This window comes from Rhinichthys klamathensis, unplaced genomic scaffold, assembly GCF_029890125.1.
Source record: "Rhinichthys klamathensis goyatoka isolate OS25496 unplaced genomic scaffold, OSU_Roscu_1.1 h1tg000229l_1, whole genome shotgun sequence".
Taxonomy (NCBI): Eukaryota; Metazoa; Chordata; class Actinopteri; order Cypriniformes; family Leuciscidae; genus Rhinichthys; species Rhinichthys klamathensis.
In genome coordinates, this window is record NW_026606753.1 from 3,742,522 (window position 1) to 3,763,523 (window position 21,002).

At 38.0% G+C, this 21,002-nt stretch overlaps 1 protein-coding gene across 3 annotated transcripts in view; it reads right to left on the reverse strand.

The window, feature by feature from the left end:
* Positions 1–21,002, reverse strand: part of cntln (centlein, centrosomal protein) — a 175,796-nt gene that overhangs the window by 24,684 nt on the left and 130,110 nt on the right. For all 3 annotated transcript variants that reach the window (XM_056265144.1, XM_056265143.1, XM_056265145.1), the window contains 6 exons: positions 14,728–14,819; positions 8,924–9,018; positions 6,050–6,531; positions 4,985–5,063; positions 3,549–3,624; positions 1,863–2,077 (listed from right to left, as the gene is read on the reverse strand). In XM_056265144.1, coding sequence (XP_056121119.1) covers positions 1,863–2,077; positions 3,549–3,624; positions 4,985–5,063; positions 6,050–6,531; positions 8,924–9,018; positions 14,728–14,819 — 1,039 coding nt within the window. The remainder of the gene's footprint in view (positions 1–1,862; positions 2,078–3,548; positions 3,625–4,984; positions 5,064–6,049; positions 6,532–8,923; positions 9,019–14,727; positions 14,820–21,002) is intronic.

The window sequence follows — 21,002 nt, forward strand, 5'->3', positions numbered from 1 at the left end:
GTTTTTTTATTTTTTATTCTTGAAGTAGCTTTTAGTATGTCTTTATCCCACATCCTTTACCATTACAGTATGTAAAATATTGAAATGAAATTAAGTTGTTCTATTTGTAATGTTCTGTAATTGTTAATAAATGATAAATAAAAACAATCTGATCATTCGCAATTTAGGCCTGGCTTTCAATTATACTGCAATATTTAATGGTTATAATTAATCTTTTTATCCCCATTAATAAAAAAATAATAATAATAAAAAAAAAAATTATATTGGTATCAGTGATAATGATAGCCATGATGGCCTTCATTCATACTTAGTAAAAAGATGCTAATAACCAAATAGTTAAATATCAAATATTTAAAATATGTGTTTATATTGTTTCCACATTAATTTGAAGATTCAATGTGAAAATATATTTATGATTACAAGTTATATGTATGGTACAATGTTAGGTGCAATTGATTGTGTTTACTTACAGAAATGTATGTGATTAATTATAATTTTTTTAATCGATCTACAGCCCAGTCGATACTGAAACAAATGTTTTGTGAACTGCTATCACAGACTGTTTAACGAGGAGGATGTGTCTGGTTCCTCTCAAGGTATTTTCTTTACTCTACGGAATTCATCTGTCTGTCTGTTGAATCCCTGTATAGTTTTCTTACAGACAACCATTCTTACACAAGCCAATAAGGGAAAAAAGACACACAACTCTCAAATTAACATGAACTACAACACACAGTCAAGTTCCACACACCACTGTGATTTTATCACCTAATCAGACGAGAGGATAAAATCTGGACACTCCACCTCTAGCCAATTAAAGAGGGTGATCACACTACAGGGCAGCAGGGGGCAGCATGTAAGGGCACTCAACCTGCTGCCCTTTCACCACTCCATTAATAATGCATGATTCTGAGTCGAACAAACAAACAATCATATATGCGCATGTGCACACACACACACACACACACACACACACACACACACACACACACACACACACACACACACACACACACACACACACACACACACACACACACACACACACACACAAGTGTCACTGCAGCATGGTGTGTTTTGGAAAGAGAGAGGTTCTGGACACTTGGGCGTTCATCTTGACCTCCTGTTCCACTCAAGAGTCTTAATCAAATCTCAAATGGGCTTGGCATTTCCAGCCTCACAGTCTAACTGGAGCCAACATACAACACTGTGCATGTGCATTCGGAAACAAAATGACATATGTATGAGCCTCATGAAGTCTGTCTCCACACATCGCTACACAAGTATGTCCAGACAATTTAACAGACTCCAGGGGAGAAAATTAGAAAATAAATGACCATAATAAATAAATAGTTAAATAAATAATTCACAATTAGTTAAACAAATAGTTCAATTGAAATATTTTCTTAACTTTTTAAGAAATATAACAACAAATTAACAATAATTTGAATGTCTATTTACCTTAAAATCTCCTATTACCTTTTTATTTTTATTTAAATAAGCAAATACCTCTATACGAGGCATTTCTAGCTCTCTATCTTATAGCCCATAGTAATTCAATCTGGAACATAAATAACCTAAAAGTATGCTAGATTACATGTGTATTTTAGTATTATAATGCTGTAATGATACTTGAATAAACAACTTGCCTTGTACCTTGAAGCAAAAGGGTTAAAGTCCTGACTTAAACTCTAAATTAAAGTTACATTTACAATGATTTTGAATACCTTAAAAAGTTATATCATACAAATATTTGGTATTTCCTAAAATAAAAAAATATTATTCTTAATAATGTTTTGTGAATTCTGTGAAGCCCCAAGAGTGAATAAAGCGTTAGTGGAGCCGCTCTGGTCATGCAGTACCTTTGAAAGCTGCTTGCTGGCGTTGAGTTGCTGGAGAATGGAGTCTAACTGCACTTGTGTTTGCACTTGTCTCTGCTTCTGCTCTGCTGCGAGCTGCTGTGCTGCTTGTTTCTCTGCCTGCAGGGCTGCGACTTGCTGCTGGAGGGACAGAAGACGCTGTCGCAAAACAGCATGGGACTTTGATGTTCTCTTCCTCGTCTTCTGCAGGGAGACACCTGAGGGTGGTGGTGGGGACACAATGCTACATTCAGTCTCTGTTCATTTGTTACTAGGGTTAAATAGCATTACGTAGTACAGTACAAAACCAGCTGAAGTATCACAACAACATTATATCAACAACATTCAGCCACTGCTCTGTTATTGTTGACTGCTGTGGCTATAACATTATTTTAGTGAATATTAACTAAAAAACACAAAAAACCCTGTAATTTATTAAAGATGATTATAGTATCAATCATAGTCTTCATTTTCACCCAAAAATTAAGGAAGATTTTGCTTCAGCAAAATATTAATTTGAATCTGAAGTTATGTCTTCAATAATAAAATAAACAATACAATATTAAGACCTGCATCTTGTAATTTTGGGACGTGGTTTTCACATGCCGCAAATACAACAGAACAGATATCATGGCATGCTATTGTGCTTGTATTCCTTCCTATTATATTTTCCTTTCTTTGTGTTTTCAGTTAGCTTTACACTACTATTTTGGGGGTTGGTAAGATTTTTAATGTTTTCTTTTTAGAATAAGTCTCTTATGCTTGCCAAGGCTGAATTTATTTGATCAAAAATACAGTAAAACAGCAATATTGTGAGATATTATCACAATTTAAAATAATATTTTAAATGTAATTTATTCCTGTGATGGCAAAGCTGAATTTTCAGTGTCACATGATCCTTCTTCAGAAATCATTTTAATATGCTAATTTGGTGATCAAGTAACATTTCAAAGCAGTTGTGCTGCTTAATATTTTTGTGGAAACTGAAAGATACTGATTCATTTCATAAATGTTTTATTTAATGCGTGATTAGTGAATAGACACTGACCCCAAACATTTAAATGATAGTGTAGGTTAACAAGTTATTAGCTTGGCCTTCTAGTTAAGAAAAGCTCTTTTGAACGTGATGAAGATATCATGATAATGGGCTACAGTTGTGATACGCCATTCAAGAAGGGGAAAATAATTCTGCATTGCAATAGTCTTTTGCACAAAACTGGCATTTTGAGCTTTAAACCGTGTCTACATCGGACACAACAGCTAAAGGCTGTCTACACTGGACAGGACAATGCGCCCGTTGCAAAGCATTTGTCCTTCGTGTCAGTACGTCACAAATAGAACGAGGCATCAGTTTAAGTAATCACTATACGTATAAACAAGTGTTTAAGTGATCCAATGTCAACTTTTGACTCAAACAACTGTGGGACTCAACAAATAGATAGAAGTGGGCAGAAGGGGCAGTAGGAATGTTTGGCAACCTTTTTATAAACATTCATTATCTTTGCAATTACACATTTCATATTTTGCTTTATGAATGACATTGATGAGAATCTGTTTTGATATTTACAGTAGATTCAGTTTTCTATTCTGTTCTTTAAGAATTTATACGACAAGGGCTGTACAAGCCATCAAGAGAGAACAATCACTCATCCTGTAAGCGCCTGGGCACAGTTGCTTCAACCAGGTTACCTTGGATTTGGATGTTTCTAGTTTGAGATTCCTCTCCAGGCTCGTCTATGGGGCAGATCAGCATGTACCTGCAGCCCTGCAGGCAGGGAAGAGGTGGAAACACAAAACATGACACAAAAAGCTGGGGCAACAGTTTAACATAACGCAACGTGGCGGCTCACGGCAGAGTGACACAGAGGAAGCGTTTGTAGTCACATCAAAGAGGCTTTGGCTTTTCCCCTCGTTTGTATCGAACACTATTTAAAAAGGTTTTGATCAGTCTCTCTCCCTCTCTCTCCGTGGGTTTGATCATGGATTTATTCAGAAGCTCTTTAGTGTGACACGGGCGGCGCAGTGCTCTGCTCCACTGTCACGCCGATGTGAGCCAGTACAGTTGACGAGTACACAGAGCCATTCAGGCAGGATCTAAGAGAGAGCTGACAGCTGTAGAGCTGAGAGGAAGTGAAAAGAGGAGAAGATATGGAGCTTCCATGTTCCCTGAGGGGATGGGGGAGAGCCAGCGGAGCCCTGAGAGACTGACGAGAAGAGATCGCACTTTACAGGATCAGACACCTCTGATACGCATCTTCTGATCGACACAGCTGCTTAAATTCAAGCAGAAAATGTTTTTGTTTTTTTTACTTTGCAAATGAAAAGAGGCAATTTCAAGGTGAAGAGAGTATTTTTTTTAAACTCTAAATAAGCCATTCGTAGACTGATTCTGTTCAAAAGTATTAAAACAACATTGCCTCATCCAATTACTTGGGGCCCAACCTTTGAGTAGATCATACTACAGCTTTCTGCTTAAGAGCTACCCACTTGTCTATAACGTTAACTATAACGTTTAAATAATAATTCTATAAGAATGAGACAGAGGAATAGATCTTACTAGATCAAAAAATGTATTAGACCGAAACTAGGGCTGTGGCTATATGTTTGGCCGACCAATGGCAGATAGAGGGCGTTTTCAGAAAACTTTGGTTACTCTTGAATTTAAGGGGTCCTTGTTATAGTGTAATTAGATCAATAAGAACTGAGTAATATTAATTAACACACACTTACAATAGGATTAGGGTTGGAGTTTGACTTGGGGTTATTTGCTTGTAATTATACATAATTTACTGTTATTACTATAGTAAGAGCATGAAACGTGTAGCAAGGACACTGCAAAATAAAGTGTTACCAAACTTCTTTGAAAAGTCATTACTTCTGCAATTCTGTTTCATGAAGGTGGGAGCTCAGAAATTACATAATGTACTTCACCTTTAAAATTTCTTTAAACTTATGAATCTATTGACTATTTTGTTATAAATGAAACGTACTGATTTGTAGAAAAATGACAATTATTTAATTTGAGCAACAACAACAGCAACAACCCCCCCCCCCCCCAAAAAAAAAAAACCAGATAAGAAACAAAATCCAAAAAAGTCACTTAAGAAAAAAGTTGTGTAACAAACCTTACTAGTTTTCTGAGAAGCTCGACGAGTCGGAGCAGAATATCGACTTTGCAGGCTGTCAGAGAACTGTTCACTGTCACTGTGGAGATAAAGTTATAAAATATCTATTTACTTACCAAGATAAATAGATATACTGGGGACTACTATGTGGCGTAGAATTCATATGAGAATGGTAATTAGCAGAAAACCAGACAACCCTGAAATTTAAACGGCCATGTGTGGTGCGTAACTGCTGAGGCACAGTCGGGACGTTCTAAATGCTGCGGCGTCTCATTCAAGAGCCTCTTTGAGACAGATTTGGAAAGCTTCCAGCATGCCGTTTTGTTGAGGTAGTGGTGCATTTGGGTGAAATAGATCTGTGGATCATACCATCCATCATGTCATAAACTCTGATGTTGTAGGCGACATAAAACTTTCATGAAATAATTACTGAAAAAGCTGCTTGATTTGGAAGATGTTAAACAGCTTGTCGACATCTGGTAGAGAGCCGAACAGAGTCATTCAAAATTTATCCTGTTAAATTAAAGCAAGTACAGGAAAAGGAGGAGAGAAGGGAGACACTGGGACCACAGCAGAATAGGAACGTCACAGGAAAACTCAACTGATTGGCCAGGGTTTGCCTGGGACTCCTCCTCTGTCAGGGATGAATATGCAAAGGAATCACAAATTAAATTAACCTGCCAAACTGTCAATTTTAGGGCTCATGACGTTGGGAAAATGGCATTGGGCAGAGAGTGAGGGGCTGCGGGCGGGTTCAGGTGCTTTCTGGCGCCGGTTCAACTCGGCTGCTCAGAGGTGGCTAATTCTACATGCAAATTTCAGTCAATAAGCTCCTAGCAAGACATCCCAGGATAATTCAAAGGATCAGATTTTTTTCCCCTCTTTCTGCCCCCCTCTTGCTCTTTTTCTCTCTTTTGAATACCAACTAGACAGAAGCTGGGATTCAATCACCCGTTTGCTTGTGTTTTTGCATATGCGTGCTGTCCCTACAGTCAGAAAAATAATGAGAGCTTGAGAGATGGAAAACGAGAAAGAGACAAGGATAGTGAAAGGTGGGGGAAGTACCTGTCTGCGCTCATGTCCTCCCAGTCGTCCTTGGCGGGACTGTCCATCCTGTTCTGCGTCGAGCGCATGCGTGTTCTGCTGGAGGCATCAGCCCAGGGCATTTTAGACCTGATCTTGTTGTTAGCCAGCGTGGCAGCTTTCGCCTTGAGATTAGCTGCAGACCGATGGAAATCTCTCTCGGCTCGAAGGACTCCCAGTTCCTGTCGGAGCTTTAGCAGCCTGTGTCTGGCCTGGGCGGCAGATTTCATGGCCTCTTTTGCTTCTCGCTCAGAACTCTGCAGCTGGGCAAGCAGTCGGCCCTGTTCTTCTCTGGCCTGGGCCTCCTCGGCCTCCTTGCGTTGGTGCAAGAGCTGAACTCTGGTCTGCAGATCACCCCGCTCTCCAGCCATTGCTCTGTTCGCTTCCTGTAACGCCTGGTTGTCTTCTCGCAAGCGCACGATCTCGCTCTCCAGAGAGACCATTTGACTTTGTAACTGCTCTATCTGTGGGAGTAAGCAGAGGCACGTGAAAAAACAATTATCACTACATCTTTTTTTAGACATTTGTGCTTTAAACTCTCGTTTGGCCTTTATGGAGAGGGTCTGTTCCGGGCCAAGTGAACAACCACTCTGTGATTCCCCACAAATTTGTTACTCATGGCTAAACATAAAAGAGGGCCATTTAGGCAGCTTGTCAAATCCTGGTGGAGGGTGTGAAAGAGAGGAGGGGATGCCTGCTGGGTGTATACCCCCAGGCAAATCGCTGCCTTTTATTTAGCACTCTCGCTGCCTTACTGCCGCAGCACACCACCTTTCAAACAACATTAGGCCCCTTTACGGCTGGCTGACAACGACTCGCACCCCCCTCCCACAACTCCATCAAAAATTATTTCATTTATAATGCGTTTGCAGGAGCACATAAACAGCAGTCTGCCCCTGTGGGTTATTAAGTTTAACATGGTGCTTGTCATTCGGTAATAAAGGCGATGACAGCCCCCATTACACGACCATATGGCAGCTGCTGGCATCGCTCACAATGCCATCATCTGCTCCGAATTATTCCACAAACCATTTCATTCCTCTGCTCAGAACGTTCCCTCAGTCCTCACCAGCCCTTCCAGCAAGAACCAAGCTAAATGTTGCTTTAAGGGAAGTCGAGTGCGTTTGAATAGACCATGAGCTTGATTTGCTCAGGCTAAATGCTAATGACAAATGATTTGCTTGTATTAAATGAGTGAAAGACCCAGTGTCAAACATCAGCAGTGTGTCAGCAAACGCAAACAGAGCAGTTTAGTTTCATTCAAATGAGCCTTAAGCGTTTGCTTTGCTGTTGATAGTTTTGCAGGTTGTTGGCTTAAATGAGCGATCCATACTACAGGAAAACAGTTTTTTGTGAACACAGGCACTGTTATGAACATTTTGCATGGCCTCCATCCAATTTTAGACAATTTGAGATCTGCATGTGAACTACTTGGATTAGTTTTGCACAAATTCTTGGCCAAATTTGAAACCAAAAATTATGGACACACCGAAAACCAAAATTTTAAATTAGACTTTGCCTAGAAACACAAAAAATATTACAATATTGTTGATTGCACTTCAGGCTCTAACAACTTAAACATTCAATAATATTGCAAAATATTGCACAACTGTAATTGTGTAATTCATGGATGAAATGTACTTTTAGCTAATATACACAAATCTTTTTATCCTGTAAAGTGCTTAAGGATGTGTATTTGTGGTAAGTTCTCACTAGTGAAAGTTAAGGGTTTCTCTCCTTGTGTACACCATAGTGCCTAAACTCAATCACAGCCTCTACTCAAGCACAGATAAATGCTCTTTATTAATATGCTTCTGGGGATGAGAATTTTAATGTGTTTTTGTCAAGATTTTGGTGCATCCAACTTTTGCATTAATAAACTAGTTGTTTTATTGACATAGTAACACTTTATAATAAGGTTTTATTTGTCAACAATTGTTTATGCAGTAAGCACTATGAACTAACAATATGTTTACCGCATTAATCCAGGCAAATGTTAATTTATACATATGCTAATTGATTTTTATCACTTCAAATTGTATACATTTACACTAGTTAACAAATTAAAAAGAACTCAGACCAAAGATAACCTATAATAATATTAAATGCTAATTTATAACATGCAGTTATAAACAAGTGTTTTTTTGTGTAGTCAAGCTATACAGTCTTTGCCTGTCTGTCCAAGTATACTGTACATGACACAATGTATGAATATTTGAAGAATTAAATACACATCTGTCTTTCGGAGAAAGCAAACACCTGACATGTTTTAAAAGACTGAAGAAGTTTGACTAAAATTAAGGTAACACTTTACAATAAGGTTCCCTTTGTTAATATTAATTAACTACATTAGTTAACATGAACTAAATATGAAAAATACTTTTAAAACATTTGATAATCTTACTTAATGTTAATTTCAACATTTACTAACACATTTTTAAAATCAAAACTTTAAATCTGTTAATATTGTTTAATGGACCTTAGATGAACTAACAATGAACAGTTGTATTTTTATTAACACATGTTAACAAAGATGAACAATTCTGTGACAAATTAATTGCTCGTTGTTAGGTATTTTTTTTAATGCATTAATAAAACTAACTAATGGAACCTCGTTGTAAAGTGTAACCAAAATTGAATTTTTAAAGTGCATGTTAATGTTTATGATACCTTACAAACTGAATCTTTTTGTAAAAGTGTTACATTTCATACATTTTAAGTTTGCCAATAGTCTGTGTCTCTGCACATGATGTAAGGAACACATCTATATGACTTTAGTTCATTGTTCTTCAAAAAATTCAGCTAAAGGCTGAACATTTCCAAAAATGTAAATAGCAAACAGCACACGGTTGGTACCTTCTTAAAAGTCTGTTCTACTCTTCGTGCGGATGTCTTGATGGGGGTGCTGCTCCTCCTGACCTCCTCCGACACTTCCCGAAACAGAAGCTCAGCTGAAGGAATAAAAATTCATACTGTCACCTGACAGCCACTTTCCCAATTCAAATAAATTATCATTAATGACACATAATTTCTGGTCTTTTCAAGGGTCTATTCAACTGATTGAGCTCTTAAAGAGGCCTTTAATGGACAGACTTAGAAAAAGTACTCGTAACCACAAATCAAAACCTTCTGACCTGAAGCAATCTTGCAGATTATTGTGGAGTAATACAAATTAATTTTGAAGGTAATTGTCAATGTATGATGGAGTTTGTGTTTTGGACTTCATGGCAGGAACTTTGTTGCTTTGCTTGTTTAAAGATGGGAAAATAAACACATTTGGAGACCAGAACTTTCTGCCGCCTCTGGTTAATAAAAGTTTCATGGTGAATGTGGATGCTCATTTGTCGAATGAAAATGTTGTGAAATATTTACAGTCAGTTTTTTTTTGCTGACCTTTGGACAGTAAGCAGCAAGGCTGAAATTCGAGTGAGTCACAGACCTGTCTTTCTCAGTAGCATCATGCACACACTTGAAAAAAAAAAAAAAAAAAACACCTATTCACCTGTGCGCACACACACACTTCTTTTTATATAATTATGTAGACTTTCCATAGACTATGTTTTTATACTGTACAAACTGTAAGTAAAGGTTTATTTATATAGCACCTTTTAAAACAGTGTTTACAAAGTGTTTTACAGAAGAGAAATACACATACTGTATAGAAATAAGATAATAAATTGACTAAGTTCGGGGTACCCCTATCTGAATGGAAGAGTCGGAGAGCCTCGGTTTGTGATTTACACTAGCAGCAACCTCCGGCTTCCTAGTGTCTTTCCACCCTTACTGGAGTTGGAGCATCCAGCTGTGTACAATAACACCAGCCTGCGTCCTCGGTCCTGGTGTCTTACACTCACGTGTGCATCCAAATTATCACTCCCCAATTCTCTCAAACTATCCTGTAACCCTACCCAAACACAACCCTCACAGAAAATTTTCTGCATTTTTACAGCAAATTATTTTGCATGCAATTCCAAGTTTTGCAATCCAAAAATCTATATTTATAAATATATTTAGGAATTTGGAGAAATAAACTCAAATTTTAAGGGCAAATAAAATATCTTCCTTTATTTTTTGATCACCTCAGTTTGTACTGCCAAATTCTCTAAAATGCCTTTGGAGACGGATTATGGTAGAGAAATGAACATTCAATTCACGGGCAACAGCTCTGGTGGACATTCCTGCAGTCAGCATGAATTAATGTGTTTGGGATGCTCTGGATCGGCGTATACGACAGTGTGTTCCAGGTCCTGCCAATAAGAGGAGTGGACCAACATTCTACAGGCCACAATCAACAACCTTGTTTTTTTGGGGGTTTTGGTGGGGCGGTGTCCCCCAGACCCCCCAATACAGTAAAACTGCACATTTTAGAGTGGCCTTTTATTGTGGCCAGCCTAAGGCACACCTGTGCAATAATCATACTGTCTAATCAGCATCTTGATATGCCACACCTGTGAGGTGGATGGATTATCTCTGCAATACTCACTAACACAGATTTAGAAAGATTTGTGAACTGTATTTGAGAGAAATAGGCCTTTTGTCTACATAGAAAAAGTCTTAGATCTTTGAGTTCAGCTCATGAAAAATGGGGGCAAAAACAAAAGTGTTGCGTTTATAATTTTGTTCAGTGTATAATCACATAGTTTCTGCAGTGTTTTAAAATCAAATTTAAGGCTTTTTAAGACCTGCACAAAGAAAAGGGTTTGGGGGGTAAATCACGTGTTTCGGAAACGTCACAACACAACAGTGAATTTCAAAACACCATACTAACGGAATTCATCCAGGCCTCACCCCTTTATTTGTGAATGCCTTTTAAATGAGGAATATTGTGACGTACGTTTTTGGAGGAAATCTCAAGACTACAATAGAGGCATTTCATAGAGTTCAGAAACATTGTTTACTGAAATAGAGAATTGGAGTGGACTTTGCTCAAACAGCAACATTACACAATAAAGAAAGTAAAAAATGTAAATAAGCACAATAGGTCTTTTCAAGACCGCTTGAAATTATAATTAAGACTTTTATTATACCATTGAAGATATTTAAGATTTTTTATGCCCTTAAATTTGTTCAAATGGAATTTAACACTTAAAAGAATCAGTTCATAAGAGTCATTTGTTCGCAAATTGGACATCACTTCTTCACATGGTTGCATTCAACTGTTGTGATGATAAAATAGTTAAAGGCAGGGTAGGCATAAATCCCCCAAAATACTTTTTCCAAATTTGTTTAAACTGTCTTTAAATATCAATGCATAATTAAAATGTAAGTAATCTGGAAAAGAAATTATAAAAATCGAGTGTCTGTAGTCCTCTCAGGACTGCAATAAACACAGCTCATTATTCCATTCGGGACGAAAGAAAATATTGGCTGGGGCGACTGTCACTCTCCCTCGCTACCATGGATACCACCTCTGCTGATACAGGAGCAGCCCAAATGCGCGCACGCGTTTGAAGAGGCACGGAAGCTAGTAATAACAATTATGGCAGAGAAAGAACAGTCAAAATTCTTAGTACCTGCATATACAGGCAGCAAAGTCAAACAAGTTAAAAAAAGGATGACAGTATTTGAAAAGGCTATGAACAAAAAGTATTTGGATAAATCAAGAAATCATACGAGAGTCAATATCGGTGTGGCTTTCCAGCGGTGGCGACAACTGAGGGATCTCAAGGGGCTGAAAAGTGACTCCATGATGGCATTATTTCTGCTGGACAGGTAATCTCGCTGTTTTCATTTTGATGGCATTTATTTTTTCATGAAGCATGTATCACTAGCACACGTAGCTACCTAATATAGCTACCTAACGTTACGTAGCATAACTAACGTTACACTGGCTTAGCTATGACAGTGTAACTTTGGTGTCGACTGTTATAACGTTACTGTTAGTGAGCCAGGGTTGAGACGATAAATAATCAATAGGCCTATCTGCAGTTGAAAGCTGTTTTGTTTAATTTCGCCAAATCTAACTTTAGGTTAAAAAGTTTAGGGGATCTATTTTTATACCTAGCTTTACCCTCTGCCAAAACTTTGTTCCTATGTTCACCGTGAACTCTACCTGCTCCGTTTTTTCACGTTTGGTTTGTTGTTATGCTCTACATATGTTTACCTATGTCTTTATGTTGTATCTGTATGTGTTATACAATATATGTTGTGTGTGTGTGTGTTATATTATCTGGTGTCTGCAATGCAGTTGTGAGAAGGTGTTTGAGTGTATGTTACTCAGTTTATCTGTAAACAATACATCAGAGCCAACAGTGCTTTCATCGTGGAAGCTCTTACATGCAAAACACCTGTATATGTTATGAATCTTACAAATTCACCTTCATCACAGTGTAACTGATAGTAACGGCAAACGTGTATCAATGAAGCCATTTATAGCTTTGCCTTATATTGAGTTTGATTCGGTTACGAAGCAAAATATTTTAAACTTTACCAGTATCGATATGCGAGCTTGATAGTGTGTACTAACAGCCATGTTAATTGTTTATATTCATACTGATAAAGTTAGTTATTTTATTACTTGTGATTCTGACATGATGTCACTACATGCACTGTGCTCCTCTCTGCTTGGCGCTGGTAAACGCGTCCGAATCTTCCAGCTGAGCGAACGGCCTGGATCGCGCGTTCATGTATTTTGGGGGCGTGGCTTTGGAAGGAGCCGAGAAGGGAGGGGGTGGGAGTTAATGGAATAATGAGCTGTGTTTATTGCAGTCCTGAGAGGACTACAGACACTCGATTTTTATAATTTCTTTCCCAGATTACTTACATTTTAATTATGCATTGATATATAAAGACAGTTTAAACAAATTTGGAAAAAAAGTATTTTTGGGGATTTCTGCCTACCCTGCCTTTAATTATAATAACTAACGCTTTCTCATGACACAGACATGGATTTATGTAGGAATGGTACCAACTTTCAGAAAGGTCCCGACTTTCAGAAAGGTCCCTACCAAGATTTGGCCAATTTTCCCAAAAGAACTTAGGGTGCTTATACACTAGAGATCGCTCTGATGGAGCGTTTGACGGATAGGAATGTACAAGATCCTTTCTGAGGGTGTGGAAAGAGCCATGTGAGTTTGAAATCAATTGGGAATACAGCAAATTGGATTTCCGAAAGCACATCTGGACCTACCTCTCTCAAATTCTCATGGGTTAATGGTCATGTCATAATTTTATTTCGTGATTTTACTGGAACAGAAAGGGGATGAAAGATGAAAGTGTGTGTCTGCGGCAGCTGCATGTGGGGAAGCGCTTCATGCTGTATAATGTTGCCCTGTGTCACCTATGACCTGACTTTGCCACTGTCCAGAGGGAAGGATAATACTTAATGTAACAAATCTTAAAGTTTTTAAATGACTGGTAAGAGGAGGATTTAAGGAGAAATAATCTCAGATATAAAGGAAACAGGATAGGTCAACAGCAGTGTTGTTATTGTTAACCAAACCTATAAAAAAAATAGTTTTTATTAATTAAAAAGAAAGCTTAAATAAAATAAAATAAAATATAAATATCAGATGGAAAAACTTCTTAAATGAAAATGATAGATGTTGCTTTGGTAACTAATGGCGCTTTTCCACTACACAGTACCAGCTCGCCTCGGCTCGGCTCGGCTCGACTCGACTCGCCTTTGTTTGGTTTTCCACTGTGTAAAAGTTGTACCTGTACCTGCTTTCGGGTACTTTTTTTCGTACCACCTCCGGCGAGGTTCTAAGCGAGCTGAGGCGAGCTAAGCCGATACTAAAATGTGACGTGAAAACAATGCCGACTGCTGATTGGTCACAGAGAATCTGCGTCATCATTGCACGCGCCAGATGGAGTATCCAGAATAACCCCGCCATTTTTAAATAGTTTGGCCAGAGATAGTTACTAAACTTACTACTATTATTATGGCAACTCGGAAGAATACGCCGTGGTCAAACGAGGAGGTGCAGACATTCCTTTGTTTGGTTGCCGAAGAGAGGATCCAGCGAGAGCTTGATGGGGCAACGAGGAACGAAATGCGTCGCTATGACGACCGGGTACTATTTGTGGCGGTACTTTCTGCAATGGAAAACGGAGCGAAAAGCGAGCCGAGTCGAGGCGAGCCAAGACGAGTCGAGTCGAGTCGAGCTGGTACTGGTAATGGAAAAGCGCCATAACTGAAATAAAATATGTTAAAATATTATTTACTCACTTATTTATTTACTCACTTTCATGTAGTTTCAAACCTGTGACTTTCTTTCTTCCTCTACATACAGTATATAAATATATATATATATATATATATATATATATATATATATATTTATTATTATTTATTTTTTATCTTTTATGTTCCACAGAAGAAAAAGTCACAGGATTGGAACAATATGAGGGAGTAAATTACACAATTTTTATTTCTGTGTACTACGTCTTTAAGTTGAAGTACTAAAATGACTAAAACTAAAGCTGAAATAAAAAGTACATTAAAGCTAAATAGAAATATAATAAATATAAAATATTATAAATCTTAAAATTAAAAGTTACAAATCTTAAACTAAAATTCAAAGGGAGAACTAAATTATAAAAATAAAGGCCAATATTAATAAATACTATAATAGTAGTCATATATGATGGGGCAGTAAAAGATGAGTGATGCCTGTGATGTGTGTATGTGTGTTTGGACAGTGTGATGTGTGTGATACCTTGCATTTCCTCCTGTCGACACTCTTGTATGTCTTGAGCTGCAACTGTGTCCAACTTCAAGGCTGCATTTAGTTTCTCCTCCAGATTAGCTCTAAACATATCAAACAGATTCAGGAATGACCACAGTCAAGTTATTTAGACTGACTATACTAGCAATACAACAAAACATATTATTTATTTAAATTTCAGTATCACTTCTAAAATGTATATAATAGATTTTTCTCACATGTATGCTGCAAATTATTTTCATATATAGGCTACATCTCAGGTATGTACTGATTTAAAGAATAAGCTATTGAAGTACAATCCATTTACTGACCACAAAACCCAAAGCATAATTGAGTTCAATCAAGAAACTCAAATGCCCCCTCACAACTGGAAATAACATGAGTTTTAGGTGATTGTATCACAATCGGATTGCACTTGACCACAATAAAAGCCAGTTGTAATAACATCAAAAGACACATTGTGATTGATGACTAAAACTTTTTGTCCACTTTTTCTCATTGTCCCCATTAACATGGTTTACTGAGGGGTTAGTAAAGACAGATGATAAAAGAAAAGCATTTGCATGTATCTATCGATATCGATGTTTTTAAAATGGAAAATAATAAAAATGTTTCAGTTAATGCAAACCCTCATGTATATGCAAGTAGCGATTTGCTCAGGCTCTATCTGATCATACTGGAGACAAGACGCATGAAAGCGTAAATACAGTCTGGCCCAAAAAGCATCCAGTTACAAAAAACATGCCATGTGTAAAGGAGGCCATAATGTTACTATGTTACTTGACAACTATTGCCGTTGTTTTGGTGCATGAATGTACTCATTAATTTTTTATTCTAGACTGTGAATGCAGTACGTTTCTGTCAAAGTGTGTTAAGCCACTGCTTTTGAAACTTCCTCTTTTACCTTTAAATCACTTCAACTCTGACACCATCCAAATCTCTCCCCCACTGAGATGGAGATATAAAAAGAAACCCCGCTAATTAAATAGCTCTTAATTCACCAAGAAATCAAAGTGCTAAGTGACAAGAAACATAAAACCCCTGGCTGGGGTGTGAGGATTTTTTTTTCACCTAGACTGAGAAGGGATTGGGGTGGGGTGCAGGGGGATATGAACAGACAAGTAGCGAATCTAAACCCAATTAAGAACCACCAATTAGCTGTATAGGTTCTGGAGACTAATTAAAAGGGGCAAAAAGAGGCACTTTCAAGTTATTATTAGGACCCAAAAGAAGCCTGTTGAGGATTGGGGTAGGCCCCAGTGAGACATCTGCACCTGAAACACACACCTAGTTCCCCTCCCATTTGTTCTAGTGCAGCGGTAGAAGAACCTCTGCTGAATTGCAGTGGCTTAGTTCATCATAGTGTAACTACTAGCAAAGAACTCTGGGTAATACTCCAGTTGCATCACAACAAGGGAGCCAGTTTTGTTTTTTTTGCTAAGAAATTATCCACTACTAAATTGAGATTTCTAATCACCATGTTTCACCTATTTTGGTATAAAACCTGTGCTTCTAAAATCAACTCCTTGTCGTATTGTGCAGCATATATTATATTATAAGCAGCAGTGCAAGGTGGTTTATTAGCATTCCAGCTGTGGAGATCAGCTGTAGGTCTCTCATGACCCCACCAGCCACTCTAGAAAAACAGTTACTAGCTTCTCTTTTCATGTCAACACCATAGATTTGTTATATATATATATATATATATTATTATTATTTTTTTTAGATGGTGTGAAACTCTTCTTTATCAATCCCCTCTGCTTTCCAGTCCCGGTGTGTCTTTGAGCGAGTACATAATTTGAATAACAGATTTTTATTAGTATGGGACGGTTAGCAGACCCCTCTCTAGAGCTCATTGGATACATTTCAGTATAGATAAAAAAAAAAAGTGGAGATGGAAGAAGGAGAAAAGTGTAAACTGAAGGAGAAGAATAAGTAAAAAAAAAAAAAAACACTGTGATTGGATATTCTCTGAAAGAGCACGAGGAAGTGATGATGATACATGGTTAAAGGTCCATCATAGCTTTTTGCTGTCATAGTCACAGCCCTTACAGCAATAACATTTAACAAATATGTTTTCATTATTTCTTTTCTCTTTTAAGCTAGGACAGTGAGAACAGAGAAAAACAGTAATGCAAAATTCAAACAAGGCTTAGACAGCTCTCAGATTCTCTGCACCTGAATCAATGGCATAACACACTGCAGCTGGTTGCTGGCCACTATTTGCACAACATCAAAGGCTACATATACTGTACAACATAACTTGAAAGTTATGTTGATATAAAAAAATGGTATATGGTATCATTCATTTTTACTGTTAATGTATCAACTACTGAAATTTTGGTATTGTGACAAGTTATTATTTCATTGATTTGATTTTAGCATGGATGAATGCTGTATTGACCAATCAGCATCCAGGATATATATATATATTTTTTAAGAATAAATGATGAAGGACCGTTTAAATTACTGAAACATAATGCACACTAGAGGTGTAACAGGCCCCTTCGCTTCACGTTGAGGCCGTTACACCTCGGCTGTGCATTATTTTTCAATAGTTGAATGGACCAGAGCCAATTATTCCTCTTATACTACAGTTCCCACACCTCAAGACATTATTCAGATGTTTTATTTCAAGACGCCAGCGCTATCACTTGCATTTTTTCCTGATAACAGCAGGAAATTGTAAGCGATTGTAAAGGGAATGTTCTTTGATCGCTTTCTATGTATAATTTAATCACAGTTTATTTTCATCCTACTAAGAGAAACAATATGAAGTTGACCGTTCAGTCACTGGTTTGATTTACTGACAATAAACGATTTTGAGACAAAAACATCTGACTGTAGGCCTACATGAATCATTACATATCAGAAATCACTGGTCACTGCACTGGTGATTTTGGTTAGAAAGGTACACATAATCCGTACATATCAAACGATCTGTGACAAAGCAATAGTGACACAGTAAAAACTTTTTTACTCCCATAAGTGTGTTGCGCTGTTCCTGTTAGATCCAATATAGAAGGCATTGCATCATTTTTGTAATTTCAGGCTCCCTGCAAATCCAATGCAGCTACTGTGTTTTTCCACACCCTGGCATTGCAAAATATTTTGCACTCATCAAAGGCATGTTTATTGCTTAGTTGCTCGATCCAGTGTTAGCGTCACGTCTGTTATTTACCTACTACTACTTGTCATGCTTGAATCAGTGGGCGGGGCTACTGAACTTTAGGGTTCGTGATGTCACCAACCTGGGAAGAAGCTGTGGTCCCTACCAGCCGTTTGTTGTAGTCCTTAAAAATGTATTTCTGTAAAAGAAAATATCTTCCTTTGCATTAAACTGATTGTTGTAACTTTGCTGATGTTGTTTATGCTCAAACAGCAACATTACACACTAACTAAAGTTTAAAAAGTGCAATCATAATCAAGGACCCCTTTAACAATCTGGAACACACAGACGAACTAACCTCGACAATAATTAACGAACTAACAAAGGTTTGCTCCCGAGCTTAACCTTGTTGCAAATGTGTCTGTATGTCTTCTGCCTCTGGCCCAGAACTTGGCATGCAGAATCAGTATGTGCTGTAATTGTTACTGTCTAACTAGACAAAGACTCTGAATGTAGTGTTTGTTTATGTCTCTTTCCTCACAGACTGGATGCTCAGAATGTGGTCGTATCTGTTGCTGCCTCACAAGCTGTAGACTCAAGAGCATGGAACCTGTTTCGGTCTCAACTTTGCAGGCTGGAGACTCAGGATGGCATATCTATCCCTAAATGGGAGACTGAGAATTATATATTGCCTATTGTCTCACCGGATGGGAGACTCAGAACATGGGTGTATCTGTTAAAGGGGTCATATAATGGTACATGCACTTTTTCAAGTTGATTGTACTGAAATGTGTGTTGGCAGTGTCTGTACACAACCATCATATAATGATAAAAATCCATCCAGTGTTTTTGTTTTAATCTCCTTATATGTTTTCCCCTGCCTCAAATCGAGCCGTTCGACCGTGTGACGTCACACGCTCGGAAGCCCCTCCCACGATTGTTGATTGACAGGCAACACAGACCCGCAGTCTTCAACACGGTCTTCAACACAGACCCGCCCTCGCTCGTGAGAGCTGTCAATCATAGTCTGCGCGGACCGGCGCGGTCATTGTTGATATGCTGGAGCACTGTCTATGAGCAGAATGGCGTCTAAGCGATTGTGGTGTTCTGTTCTTGGGTGTAATAACGAACACAGTCATTTTAATGTTCCTAAATCCGAACCGCCGAAGACGCAGTGGCTGTGTTTGTTTTCGAAGGGAATTTTCCCCACGAGCAACGTCAATGCTTTCATGTTTGCGCGAATCATTTCTCAGCAGACTGCTTTATAAACGAGGGTCAGTATAAAGCTGGTTTTGCTAAGCAGCTGCTCCTGAATAAAGGATCTGTACCAGCTATTCGTGTTCCTGCTGAACCTCTAGAACAACTGAAGTGAGTGTAACGTTTTATTAAACTTTATATTAATATTTATATCTTTGCAAATCGCTTCACGATGAATGAGTCTAAGGTTTACACTCAGGGTACATTACTGCATGTTTTCTATGTACGACGTTCTCCATATAATTCATAATCCCACGTTTATAATGAACAATGCATTATGGTTATTGTGTTACAAACGTGTACGCACAGAACAGAGGGGCGGAGTGAGCAAAGCTCATGATCATTTAAAGGCATATGCACTGAAACGGCGTGCTGAAAACAGAGCTGTTTTTGACCAGGTAAAATAAGTGTTTTCTTACAATACTAATGATAATTTTTAATTAAAGTATATTACAAACTTTTAATTTAGACCCTAAAGAATCATATTAGCTTGTACAAAAATGGCATTATATGACCCCTTTAATGTCTCACTGGATGATCCAGAGACTCAGAACAAGGAATGTCTGTTGAAAGGGTACATTTATCCCTTTCCGATGAAGAGATTGCAATTTGGCACTTCTCAATTCCAGTGCTGCGATTGGCTGTTGGCATCAGAGGGAGCACACACAGTGAGGCCCACCCTTCTTTCCCCTGTGGAACTAATTTGCATAAAGCATACAGTTAGAAGTCTTTAAAGTGTCTTTTAAGTTACACCAATGCATTTCTCACTTTCCAAACCAACACCAGAATACCTTTGCCAATGTTCTAAACAAATACAGTCCAAACAAGATGGGAAAAGATTGAACTGCATGCATGCATTTATTTGTAGATTAACAGCTGAATTTGTGTAAGATGTTGCACTACAAATAGCCGTGACTGAGAATACTTATTTCTCTGAATACGTATGAAATGGAAGTGTGTAGTTTACATAAGTTTTGAGGATTCCAAACATAGTTATGAATGGATTGGATGGATCATTGTGGCCTCACTCTGTTTCAGCCACTGCGCTTGCATCAAAAAAATCCTGCCATGCCAGAGCACCGCTAACATTGTTTTCTGTGAAATTACATTAGATTTGTCCCTAATCGTCATACATGTGCATATTGACTTCACCCTGTGCTGCAAGATACATTTAGTTTTACATTCATAGTTTTACAGCTTCAGTAAAGTCTAAACATATAGGATTTTTTTCCCTATATTTGTAATATTTCATTTTGTTCTGTTGTGCCATTTTTTTCCACATACAAAAAAAAAAGATTGTAGGGCAGAGCTGATAACAAGTTGTGCTTGTGTGTTTCCATCAGTGTGCGAGTGTGTGTCTGTACAGTATGTGTGTGCATGCAGAGAGAGAAAGCGGGATAAAGAAAGCATGCTTTTAGTAGATAATGAAATGTATTTCAGTGGGTATAACACAACATTTGTATCCTATTGTTAGTTTATTTGTTTGCTTGGTCAGTGTCTTTGTAGGTTTTGGTTCATTTGCTTTTGTAGGCTGTAAGGACCTTGGAAATAACTGTAATAAAAATAATTGTGTGAAGTCATATGGAACTGCAATGCGGCCGACAGACCTGGAACTACTTCACACTCAGAATCAAGCATTCAACAGTCCCGTGGTATAAAAGTTGCTAATGTAATCTGCATACAGTGGCTTCTAGAAAGAGAATAAATGTGATGACTTGATTGGATTGTTGTTATTTGCTAATCGAGGCAATCTCATGTGATTGACAGGTTGCTGGAAGGGAAGGATTATTACCCAGCCCTTGCACCGGTGCTTACGTCACAGGGATCCAGATTGCGGCCATTTTTCCTGCCGGTGCGACCAAAATTTTGATATAGGTCATGCTGGCCTGAACACAACGTT